Source organism: Phoenix dactylifera, unplaced genomic scaffold (genome assembly GCF_009389715.1).
Source record: "Phoenix dactylifera cultivar Barhee BC4 unplaced genomic scaffold, palm_55x_up_171113_PBpolish2nd_filt_p 000090F, whole genome shotgun sequence".
Classification (NCBI taxonomy): Eukaryota; Viridiplantae; Streptophyta; class Magnoliopsida; order Arecales; family Arecaceae; genus Phoenix; species Phoenix dactylifera.
This window is the reverse complement of record NW_024067679.1, coordinates 935,182-948,513: the sequence shown is the minus strand read 5'-3', so window position 1 is coordinate 948,513 and position 13,332 is coordinate 935,182. Positions and strand designations below refer to the sequence as shown.

At 48.4% G+C, this 13,332-nt stretch overlaps 1 protein-coding gene across 3 annotated transcripts in view; it reads right to left on the bottom strand.

The window, feature by feature from the left end:
* Nucleotides 1-13,332, bottom strand: part of LOC103710637 (histone deacetylase complex subunit SAP18) — a 28,466-nt gene that overhangs the window by 967 nt on the left and 14,167 nt on the right. For all 3 annotated transcript variants that reach the window (XM_026806050.2, XM_008796455.4, XM_008796454.4), the window contains exons 4-5: nt 2,807-2,917; nt 2,631-2,726 (exon numbers count right to left, since the gene is read on the bottom strand). In XM_026806050.2, the coding sequence (XP_026661851.1) occupies nt 2,631-2,726; nt 2,807-2,917 (207 nt within the window). The remainder of the gene's footprint in view (nt 1-2,630; nt 2,727-2,806; nt 2,918-13,332) is intronic.

Genomic DNA, 13,332 nt, shown 5'->3' with positions numbered 1-13,332 from the left:
CAACTCCGATAGCACCTCTAATATATTCATGTTTTATTTATCATTTCTCGTTTTACCATGCAACCATCCTACATTCACATTTCTGCTACATTCAGCTTGGTTTTATGTCCCTTTTTTAGTATCCGGCACTCTGAACCATACAATGTGGCAGGCCATACTGTTGTTCTATAAAATTTTTCTTTGAGCCTCCAAGATACATGCCTATCACATAATATTCCAGATGCAATTGACAGCCAATTGTGAAATGGCAAAAAAGTATATTAAAGACCAACAGGGTATAGCAATGAACACAAATTTAACATTATTAAGCTTAAAATAGTCAATCGGGTTTTTACCATTTCACAATATGTTTTCAACAGCCAATTGTAAAAACATAAAAAACCAATTGACTAGTTTGAGCTTAGTAATGTAAAATTTGTGTTCTTTCTCCTAGAAAAAAAGTTAAATCTGCGTTTATTGCTGTAGACCCTTGGGTTCCATTGGTTGCAGCAATCAACAGCTTAGCTAGCATTTTTGCAAGTTTGTATTTTTCCTCCAGATTTTGTAATTGTTTATTTTGAAGGCATACTCACCAAAGCCAATATGTTGCATTACATGTTTAATGATTTTCACAATATTGCATGCAACATAAATAAAGTCTCCATCAATTCCAAAGCATTAAAGTCATGTGAGTCGCAACTCCTGCATGACAAGCTTGAGCTGGCCATGACCACTACTGCCAGATGTTGTATACAACGAGACAAGGATTGATTCTAGTTACTGAGACCAACAATAATGTAATGAGGGCTATAGTGACTTATAATTCCCTTTTGCATGCCTCTATCTTTATTTATGTTTTATGTGATTATTTTTCTTTTTGCAATGCAAAAATATTTTGATCAAAATTGACTTGATGTTAACATGTGTGCCAGATTTGTTGATATAGTTTATTTTTCTTTGGTAGGTTTATTGAAAGAAACATGCTTGTATAAAAGTTTCGATATTTGAAACTTGTTCACATACTAAGCCTTGGTTTAGATAGGAAAAATAGAATTTTCGAAGATATTTTTCCTGTGTGATACTTTCAGATAGCCATTGACACAATGAATGCCACTTCTAGGAATAATAGAATGCAGCTGAAGATATCATGCCAGTCTCGGATGGAATGGTGTGGTGTGCCAGGCCATTTACCTTGCCTAGAATACCAAATTTCATTAATAGAACAAAAAAGAAATTGGGGAAATAGATTGGCAGTAATGAATGGAATGGATGAGGCCAATTGCCACTTGTCCATTCCAAAAGTGCTCTAGAATGAGATCAAAATAAACTAGTATTTAGCAGGCCAATTGCCACTTGTCCATACCAAAAGTGGTCTAGAATGAGATCAAAATAAACTAGTATTAGCAGACATGATGCAGATGCTTTGTGGGTAACACATTGGCTTTGGTGATCAAAGTTCCTTTTCTTTTGGCACAAAAAGAAACACCAAATAGAACCTCACACCCAGATAATCTGGAATGCTCCATGAGATCAAAATAAACTAGTATTTAGAAGTCCTGATGCATGCACTTTGTGTGTGAAGTGGAAGAGGAAAGAAAAACAGAGCATAAATTTTGTGATATTGAAAGAGAGAGGGAGAGAGAGAGAGAGAGGAGTGCAGCGGCTCATAAAAAGGAAGGAGAACAAATCTTAAAGAAAAAAAATGTAGTCTTTCTCATAAAGGGTATTTTTGTAAATGTGTGAAAAATGGAATCAAATGAGGGCAGAATCCTTACACCAACGAGCTTCCACTAACCACTATAATTGTAGAAATAATAACATAATGAGTACTAAACTTTAAGGGTCTCATTTTCTCCTTTAAACAAACAATTCATATACTGATCTAGTAAATGGATCAACAATTTCTTCTACAGCACTATATCCAAACAACAGGAAAAAAGTACTATAATTAGAATAAGAAAGAGGTAGCTTTAGGTGGCAAAAAAAAGGATGAAAAAGAGGGATCAACCGTGTAGATGTACAATATATGAATTTGATGGTGGAAATTATAGCTCCTGCATTTTTCATTTGCAAGAAGCAAGTTAAAGTTGGCAAACAAGATCTGAATATGAACAATTATGAAGGATTAGATACTTAATAAATCTGGTACACTGATTGGTTCTTTGTTTGGCATTTGATGATAAATCAATTGCAAGTGGAAATATTTGGATTTATCAGCAGTGGTGGGGGCGAGGTGCCCCAGGTTTCATGCTGTTCCATTTGCACTGTGCATCCGCCATTGTTGGGACACAGAAGATGCCACATGTTAGTGTCCGCAAAGAATCCACACTCATTTCCTTTAGATAGATGGTATACAGATACAAATGGAATGAAACCAGCAACATCATTATAAAGTAACTAGAATCAAATTATACATTTTGTGTTTTAGTAGAGTTGGTCACATCGAAGGACTATCTATCCTAGGTTCCTATCAAAATTTCATAATTTAAATTATGTTAACTAAAATAACGGACTACAGTCTTACTGCCCAAGTTCCAAAGCAAAACACACAAAGGAATTTCACCTATTACTCCATATGCATTTGTACAAAAGTTGTTTATCCTCTAAAAAGAGAAGGTATAAATGAATGTTTCATCTTAATTAGCTCTTACCGGCCTCACAACAAAACGACCATTCTTGTCAGGATATACAAATGCAAATGAGAGCTTTGAATCTCTTTTCCTTGCTGCAGGAACAACCTCTTTGACCTATAAAATGATAGCAATGACAATAAGCATGTTATTGACAAAGCTTAGCTACCAGAAAAGGGTTTCTAAGAATTCATTACGAGGTCAGTGAGTTCGCGCAGCGATGCATCCTTCCATGTATATATCTGAACCTCATCTTTTGGCTCCTTTCCTCTCACAGCAAAGTCTTCATTGGGATGATGGCCGCCAATCTGTAAAGACAAAAAAAATTATGACTTCCACGCATGGGCCATAATAATATTGCTAAGACAAGTTACGCAATCATGAGAGTGAAACAAGATGCTGATACGTCAGGTATATGAGTATCTATATAAGGAGAAAGAGAAAAAGGTGGTCAAATAATGTCAAACCATTAACAAAATAATTGACGAAGTATATCATCCTACAAGTGACAAATCTACAACAGAAGCACCTTGACTGGCCGAGTTAAAACAACAGTTTTGGTATATGTAGGCTGGTGAAATCCAGAAGCAATTTCAGATAATGCGATTAAGATGTTGTACAAATACTTTCCACTGTATTGAAACAGGGTGCAATGATGTATTACTGGAAACATTCTTTATCAGGTATAGGCCAATGACCTAATGAGACTATTGCTTGTGCATGTCCCATCACTGTCACCCAATTGAGGTCATACTGGCAAAATGAGCAATTGAAAACATCAGGAATACATAGCCAAGCATTGTGGAGGAGTATTATTAAGATGAATAACTCTTTATGATCTCTTATTTTGCAGCCCTTCAACTTTGTAAGAATTGTATGAGAGTTATGATGATATAGATGTTTAATTTGGAAAAAGAGAATATGTGAAGAATTAACAGTACAGATCACACTAGATGCACTAGAAATAAGCATGATTTTGTTAATGAAAGGTAATGAACTTAAAACAAGAGGAAAAGGATGTCTGAAGGAAATTTCCAGGCAACATATTTAGAATTTGGAAGATCATGCCAGATTTTGAAACATCGTGTATCATACATATTGATCAAGTTAGGGCTTCAAGAAAAAATAAGATATTAAATCATATCATGCTGATGTTTTGCACGTCAACAAATTAAAATATGCAAATTCTCAATAAATACTTTATGTAGTCTTATTGACTTCTTAATGATGAACAAGCATGTTCTACAGCAATATAACGAATCCATTTCCAGTATTATTCAGAACATACATACTAGTCCAAACATATAATTCCAAACCACAGTCTGATAGAAAAGATGTAATCCTAAGAAGTTTTCGCTCTAAACATAACTATTGCACCATTCTGAATCGCTATGCATTTCTGTCTATTGTAGCATAATCCAAGATACCTAGGTTTCATGATGATGAGGCATTGCACCATTCACATCAGACAACAAAATACAGTATAACGTGATTCTTGAAGTACCATTGATGTTGGATTGCATTGACTATGAATACCATAGAACTGTTAATTTAGGATACTTAGTGAGCAATAACATGATAATGGTATTAACTGATTAGACAAAAAAATCATGTTCGTATGATTTACTAACTTTGTAATGAAAACTTCGAAGAGTGTGGAAAAAATGATATAATTTGACAAAGTATTAAATACATTCTGCAATAAAAAGTTATATTTTACAGTTATAATGCCCGTCACAAGCCTATAGGCAAAATGGGTAAAGAAATGATCAAACAAGTAGCAATAATCACAACAATGAATTAGACAGTGTACCAAGGTTTATCTTCAATGAGTTTCTTGTACTAAGAACTCAAACCATGTCAAGTTTCCTTCAGGTAAACAGTGCAGATGACATTTTTTCCTTGAATAATAGACCAAGCAAACAAGACATTCTGATTTCCAGTAGATGTGGTCCTTCACTGGGATGGGTACCATACAAATGGACTACCATAAACACAACCAGCAAGCCTTCTCCTATCTATTTTGGATTATGAATGCTCAACTGCCAATCATTTCTATTTAGGGCAAGCTCTGGTATTCTACAATTATAGTACACATGGACTGCAAAAATATCATCCTACCACTTAAAACTAACAGATAATGCAACAATATATGGCAAAAGGATTTCTTTTAGTGTGGAAAGGAGAACCACATTCAGAGACCTATATTGCATTTGAATTGCCTCTCTGCCACGCGTGGGATCTGTGAGATTCCTACAAACAGCACATTTCAACAAAACATATCTTTAACTGTATGTCCTTGCTTGTAGTTGCACCACATTTTAACATATTTCATGTTAAGTGCCTAGTTGATAATGCCAGTTCAATTAAAAAACTTTAATAAAAAAAAAGTACCAAGTCTCTAGGTAGTTGGCTGCAAATGTCAACCTATCCTACTTTGTTAGATCAAATGGTACTGTTAAATTGGTAGATGAAACGGTATTCCTAACAATTATATGGTAGCCTACACTTAATCATGCCCTTAAACACCACTAAAGCTCAACTAGCAATTGGTTCCATGAAAAAAGCAAAAGAGCAAATTTACACCATAAAACAAAAGCATAATAAATTTTTGTCCAGAAGCGATCGCGGCCTTTGGATTTTGTTAGTCAATTTAGACCATATATAGCTCTTGAATCTTATTAAGTTAATATTGACTGTACAAGTATTCTCCCAATACCATCAACCCTACAAATATTCTCCAGTTTAATAGGGATTGTAATTACAACCTCCAATGCTGGATCAACAAGTCCATAAATGGTAATACATCTCATGCATTGGTTTAAGATTCGATTTGAGAAAAACTTTTAGTCAAGAAAGAATCATGGCCCTTAAATTCTGCTTGGATCATTTCAGCTCTTTAAACAAAACCACAATTTCCTATTTACTTCAAATTCTTAACTCTCTCATCTCAAGCTATAGTATTTTTACACAGATTTTCATGCACTCTTTTTAATTTACTATGTAGTATAATATTGGATTACCATTGGCTTTGTTCCACTTCGACCTTATATCTTTCCTCAAAAAGCTCTTACAGCTAATCCAGATTCCCCAGAATGGTGAAAATGAAAAAGAGGCACAGAATCCAGAAAGCATGAAGAGGCATGTATATATTTTTTATTTATTTTTTATTTTTATCTTTTGTTTGTCACTTGTGTATTGATTTGAATATATCACTGCTGTTGTTCCATTGATAGCTTGAACTCTGAACCTTCTCTCATTATCTTCAATCTTTTTAGATATTTCTTAGTAGGAACCTGTTTATTTATGCAATGTTATCTTTTTCCTCTTCCTTACATTACTTGGAAAGTGTTTGAACTGACGGAACTAAGAGTTTCTCTAAAACCTAATTAATTAACTATTAACCCTAAGAATTAATTATTAACCTGTTACGGGGGAACTAAGCCGCCATGCTCCACGTGACCGGCACGCGCGCCCATGAAGACTACGGCTGTCCTTTGATCCAGCAATCCGACCCCGAGTCGGACATCTTCGGCTTCGCGGCCCGACCTCGAGTCGGCTGCCCTTCGATCCAGCAGTCCGGCCCCGAGTCGGACATCTTCGGCTTCGCGGCCCGACCCCGAGTCGGCTGCCCCTTAATCTAGCAATCCGACCCCAAGTCGGATATCCTCAGCACCGCAGCCCGACCCCGGGTCGGCTGCCCCCTGATCCAGCACTCCGACCCCGAGTCGGAGATCTCTTGATAACGACAGGCTGCTTCCCAGAGGCACGCCGAGGCCTCCTGCTCCACTACTCCCTGCAACGGCTGTATCCGATGCTGTTCCACGATCTCCTGTATCAGCCGTACAAAGCGGAACTCCACTACGCCCTGTCATGGCCGTACCCAGCGCTGCTCCACGACGCCCTGTAACGGCCATGTCAGTGGCCACTCCATCGCGCCCCACGATGACAAACCCCCCTGAGAGACCCCCCAGCCAGGTATATATGCGGCTGGGGGGAGAAGGGGGGGTAAGCAATATCTTCCAGAGCACTCTCTTGCTTGCGATTATTATCTCTCCTTCTCCTCCAATCTCCTCTGACTTGATCGTCGGAGGGCCCCCACTACCCCAGTGGTGGTGCGAGGCTTGCTCGCAAGTTTCTCGGTGGAAGGTGGAGCGTAACCAACACCAACCAAGACAACTCAGACGGAACCCCGTTCACACCGCTGTGTCAATCGTTCTCGGTTTGGACCACCAGCAACAGTTGGCGCTAGAAGGAGGGCCTGATCTCAGAGCGATCGTAATGGCACGGCGAGGTGGTCGTGGAGCTTCCAATGCCTCCGGTCGCGGGGCCTCTCGCGCCTCCGGCCGGGAGGCCGCTGCGTCTCCAACACCTTCTCCAGCAACACTCCACCATTCCACCCCCCATTCAGATGGTCGAAGCCGCTCAGTTCGACCAGTTAGCCCAGCAGGTTCGCACCCTCGCGGAGGTAGTGCAGAACCTGCAGGGTGTGATGTCTCGAGCGCCACAGCGGGCCCAGGAGCCGCTGCCCCCCGAGCGCTCACCTGTCTTCCTCAACCCGCGCTCCTTCCTCTCCCATGGGGAGGAGCGCCGGCGCGAGGAAGGTTCTCGAGCACGGTCCATTCTGCCAGGACCTTCTCATCGAAGCTGCGCGGGGTACGAGAGGCGGACCCGGGCGCGTTCTCCGACCCCCCAGTCCTCGAGGGGCCCGCACTCCAGTCGGTCCCCCTCGCGCCGCTCCTTGTCTCCCACCCACCGGTCGCGCTCCCTGGACCGGCGGGTGGACGATCTCCACAGACAACTCCAGGTCCTGAAGGGCCACTCCAAAGATCTCTTCGCCGACTTGGAGATCTCCTCTCAACCGGCGCTTGCCTCGAGGATCCCGCGGACCCCAAATCCGCCGGGATTCAAAATGCCGGCGATCGAGCCCTATGACGGGGCGGCGGACCCGCGGGATCACGTGGAGAGTTTCAGGACTCTTATGCTCCTCCATGGAGCATTAGACCCCCTCCTCTGCAAGGCCTTCCCGGCGACCCTCCGTGGCCCAGCCAGGGCGTGGTTCGCCGGCCTGGAGGCTGACTCTATCCAGTCCTTTGACCAGTTCACTCGCCTCTTCATCAGCCATTTCGCCGTCAGTAGCCGGCGGCGATTGGTTTCCGACTCCCTCTTTGATGTCCGGCAAAACGAGGGAGAAAGCCTGCGGGATTACCTTACCCGCTTCAACAAGGCTACATTGGAGGTCCGGAACCTGAGCCAGGAGGTGGCTCTCTCAGCCCTGAAGCGTGGCTTCCGGAAGGGCAGACTCACCTTCTCCCTGGACAAACGCCTGCCGCGGAGCTTCCCGGAGCTGTTGTCTCGGGCGAACCAGTATGCAGACGCCGAGGAGGCAGCCGCCCACCGGAACAAGGAGGCCGCCGAGGCCCCTCTAAAGCTCGGGAAGAAAAGGCGAAAAGAGGCACCCCAGAGGAGGAGCCCGACGCCTCAACATCGGCGCAGAAGCCCGTCACCGGCGAGGAACCACGGCGCCCCACGCCCTCGTTCTCCGCACCGACGCTTCAACCGGTACACCCCACTCCTGGCCCCCCGGGCCCAGATCCTTATGGAGGTCAAGGGGCGGGAGAACCTCCCGGTCCCGAGGCAGATGAAGAAAATCCCTGGGAGGAGGCCCTCTCGAGCGTACTGTGAGTACCACCGAGACCACGGCCACGACACCGAAGACTGCTTCCAGCTTCGGGACGAGATCGAGGCTCTCATCCGCCGAGGGCGTCTCGGTCGATATGTAAACGACCGACGTCCCCCCGCAGACCCGCGCCCGGCCGACCCGGCCCCTCAGGAGCCTCGGGAGCAGAATCGACCCGTCGCGGGCGTGTCCACACCATCACTGGGGGCTGCTCTCGGCCTGTGAGGAACGCAGGCGGCTCGGTGGAAGCATCAGGGGTGGCCGTCGCGAAGAGGCAGCGGGTCGGAAATGTAATCACTTTTTGTGATGAGGATGTAAAGGGGGTTCAGACCCCCCATGATGATGCCATGGTGATCTCCCTCACTATGGCGAACTATGATGTAAGGCGTGTTCTGGTGGATAGTGGAAGCTCAGCTGATATTTTGTTTTACGAGGCCTTCCAAAAGATGAGCTTGTCCCGACAAGTGTTGCACAAAACATCCACCCCCCTCATAGGATTCACTGGAGACGCTATCTCGGCCGAAGGTGTCGTTGAGCTGCCTGTGACTGCGGGCGTTGCACCCGCAGAAGCCACGGTGCGGCTCGGGTTCTTGGTCGTCCGTGTTCCCTCGGCCTACAACGCTATCCTCGGACGACCCGGACTGAACGCCCTTCGCGCGGTAGTCTCTACATACCATTTGCTAATGCGGTTCCCCACGGCGGCCGGGATTGGAGAGGTCCGAGGTGACCAACCGACCGCACGGCAATGTTTCCTAGCAACTCTCAAAGGGAAGAAGCCCGTGGAGGCCCTAAGCGTCGAGTCCCTTGACGCCAGAGACGAGGTGGCTTTGCGGCACGGGGAGCCGGCCGAGGGTGTGATCGAAGTTCCCCTTGAGGAGGGTCGCCCGGACCGTACGGTCCGGGTCGGTGCCAACCTCGACTCGGAAGCTCGGCTCAGGTTAGTGGAATTCCTCCGAGCCAATGCTGATGTATTTGCCTGGTCGGCGGCCGATGTACCTGGGATCGACCCGGAGGTCATTTCTCACGCCCTCAACGTCGACCCAACCCACCGACCAGTAAAGCAGAAGAAGAGACACTGTGCCCCGGATCGGATCCGAGTGGTCGACCAGGAGGTAGACAAGCTCTTGGAGGCAGGATTCATAAGGGAGGTCAGCTACCCCGAATGGCTGGCAAATGTCGTACTTGTCCGGAAGGCGAGCGGGAAGTGGAGGATGTGCGTCGACTACACCGACCTAAACAAGGCGTGCCCCAAGGATAGCTTTCCGCTTCCATGGATAGACCAACTGGTCGACGCGACTTCCGGATATCAGCTGCTGTCTTTCATGGACGCCTTCTCCGGCTACAACCAAATAATGATGGCTCCACAGGACGAGGAGAAAACTGCCTTTATAACAGACCGGGGGCTGTACTGTTACAAGGTAATGCCCTTTGGTCTGAAGAATGCTGGCGCCACTTACCAGCGCCTCGTCAACAAAATCTTCAAAGGGCAAATCGGCCGGAACATGGAGGTGTACGTGGACGATATGCTGGTGAAGAGCCGCCATGCCGACCAGCACATCGCGGATCTGGAGGAGACTTTTGCCACCCTGCGGAAGTTTCGCATGAAGCTGAACCCAGCGAAGTGCGCCTTTGGCGCTTCGGCCGGGAGGTTCCTCGGTTTCATTGTCAACCAGCGGGGGATCGAAGCCAACCCTGACAAAATCAAGGCCATCCAAGATATGTCCCCTCCGACCAAAGTGAAGGAGGTTCAGGAGCTCGCTGGAAGGGTCGCCGCGCTCGGACGATTTGTGGCAAAATCGGCCGAACGCTGCCAACCGTTCTTCAAGGTGTTGAAGCGTCCGAAAGACTTCCTTTGGACGGCCGAATGTCAAGTGGCATTCGACCAACTCAAGGAGTACTTGGCGTCTCCTCCCCTGCTGTCCAAGCCGCAAGAGGGGGAGATGCTCTACCTCTATCTGGCGGTCTCCCCAACCGCAGTCAGCGCAGTACTGGTTCGGGAAGAGGCAAAGCTCCAGAAGCCTGTGTACTACATCAGCCGGGTCCTACGGGATGCCGAGACGCGGTATGCGAAGGCGGAAAAGATCGCCTTCGCGCTGCTCACTGCGGCCAGGAGGCTTCGCCCCTATTTCCAGGCTCATCCTGTCACCCTCTTGACCGATCAACCACTGCGGCAGATCCTCAGCAATCCTGAGAATGCGGGACGGCTGGTGAAGTGGGCAGTAGAACTTGGTGAGTTCGACATCCGCTACCAGCCCCGACCCGCCATCAAGGCCCAGGTGCTCGCGGACTTTCTCGCTGAGTGCACTGTGCAGGAGGCGGAACCTAGGCCGCCGGAAACACCCAGCCTCGACCTCCCAATCTGGACGCTTCACATTGATGGGTCGTCGAACCCCGAAGGTGGAGGGGCCGGGCTGGTCCTTACCAGTCCCGATGGAGTGATAGCCGAGTATGCCTTGAGGTTCGGATTTCCAGTGACCAACAACGAGGCGGAATACGAGGCCCTAGTCACAGGACTCAAACTCACCAAGGAGCTCGGCATCCGGCGTTTGAAGGTCTTCACCGACTCCCAGCTGGTGGTCGGGCAGGTCCGAGGAGAGTTCGAGGCTCGGAGCCCGACCATGCAGAGCTATGTCTGGAAGGTGCAAGCACTCATTCCCGACCTCGGCAGTGTTGACATTCAGCAGGTCCCGAGAAGCGAAAATGCCAGGGCCGACAGGCTGTCCCGCTTGGTGGGCGCAGACGCGCACAACTTGTCGAGGGCGATCTACCTGGAGACCCTGGATGCCCCGAGCATCGGCGAGGCCGGAGCGGTGATGGCGATTGATCCGGAGCCATCTTGGATGGACCCGCTCGTCGCCTACCTCGCCGAAGGAATCCTCCCAGAGGACGAAGATCAAGCTCGGCGACTCGTCATGAAGTCCGCCCACTACGTACTCTATGAAGGGAGGCTGTATCGGACCTCGTTCACCGCCCCCCTCTTAAGGTGCCTCCGCCCCTCGGAAGCGGCCTACGCCCTCAGCGAAGTCCACGAAGGCATCTGCGGATCGCACCTGGGGGCTAGGTCCTTGGCGCATAAGATCATGAGGCAAGGCTATTATTGGCCTACCTTGTTGGAGGACTCAAAGGATCATGTGCGGAAATGCGACGCCTGCCAGCGCCACGCCAACGTCCAGAGAGTCCCTTCTGTCCCCTTGGCGCCAATCACTGCACCCTGGCCCTTCGCCCAGTGGGGAATGGATATCCTCGGACCATTCCCCGTCGCTTCAGCTCAGCGGAAATTTTTGATTGTTGCAATCGACTACTTCACCAAGTGGGTGGAGGCAGAGCCGCTGGCCACTATCACGGAGGTGCAAGTCCGGAAGTTCGTGAAGAAGAACATCATTGTCCGATTTGGGGTACCTCGGGTCCTCATCTCGGATAATGGGCGACAGTTCGACAACAAGCATTTCCGTGACTTCTGCGAGGAGTTCGGGATCGAGCATCGGTTCACATCTGTGTCGCATCCCCAAACCAACGGCGAGGCCGAGGTCACAAATCGGACAATCCTCCAAGGAATCAAAGCGCGAATCGGTCGGACGGGGCAAGCTTGGGTCGAAGAACTCGAGAATGTCCTTTGGGCGTATTGGACCACGCATCGGACCCCTACCGGGGAGACGCCTTTCAGCCTAACCTATGGCACGGAAGCCGTTGTCCCCGTGGAGCTCGGACTCCCCTCACCTCGGGTGGCCGCGCACCGACCCGAGGCCAATTCGGAACAACTCCGAGGGAACCTGGATCTCTTGGAAGAAGCGAGGGAAATGGCGCAGGTTCGGATGGCGATGTATCAGCGGAGGGTGGCCCGATATTACAACTCCAAGGTCCGACCGAAGCTTTTCAGAATCGGAGATCTGGTGCTAAGGCGAGCTAAAGCATCTCGACCTGCGGAAGGTGGGAAGCTAGCGCCAAATTGGGAAGGCCCATATAAGGTTCGCTGGGTAAACCGACCTGGCTCCTACCAGCTGGAGGCCCTAGATGGTCGAGAAATTCTAAGGAGCTGGAATTCCGCTAACCTGCGGATGTATTACCAGTAGAACGACGATGCCAGGAAGACAGTTCAAAAATGTATAACGCTTTGCATTTCAATAATTTCTGGTTACAACGGCGTGCTCGTGTGATTACAAGGAATTCCCAGGGGGGAATTAGGGTGTAAAGAAAGTAAAGAAGAGGTGGAGACTCCGAGGAGCTGAAGATCTGGAATCCCGAAACCTCCATCTGAAGCGGTTGCAATCCCGTCGGAAGTGGGTGCTTCCAACCGGAGGCGCCATCGGCGTCTCACGAAAGAGACGAAGAGCCGGCGCGGATGAAGAAGAAGTGGACGAAGGAGAAGTCCACACTGCCTCCAACCGGAGGCGCCATCCACGCCCCACGAAGAGGATGAGGAGCCGCCGCCGACGAAGCTCCCGCTGCCTCCAGAGGAACGCCACCTCCAAGGGATATTCCGGTCCTCCCCAGTGTTAGGGGAGAGAAGGAATACGAGGGGGAAGAGCATATGGAGGCGCGGTCCCGGATCAGGCGTCTGGTGCAGAGCTCAATCGGGAGGCTGAACTTCAAGGAGGGGAGATGTGATCCCGGATGAAACGCCTAGAGCGGAGTTCCGCCGGGGAGACCCTCCTTGCTGATCCCAGATGAAACGGCTAGTTGGCTGAAGTCGCGAGGGGCGCGCCTCCCGTTCCTTCGGCAGGAGTCTCTCAGCCATGCGCCAGAGAGAAGGTCCACGATCCATGGCAACTTGAACAGCTCCAGCTTGGCAGGCTCCATCGCACCTGCACCTATATTTATAGCCAAACTGCGGCCCCCCGGTCGTTCCGATACGGGTGGCTCCAATAAATGCGGGCGCATTGAATCCGGAGCCGATCCGGCTCTCAAGGCGTATCTTCCCGCGATTTCCTAAGCGTCATTCTCCTTAATCGCATTTTTTGTGCAGGACACTCCGGGTGCCCTGTACCCCTAGGTCCACGTATCTCCGCCCGCGCCCAGGCCGCATCCGCCTCGAAGAACGCGCGC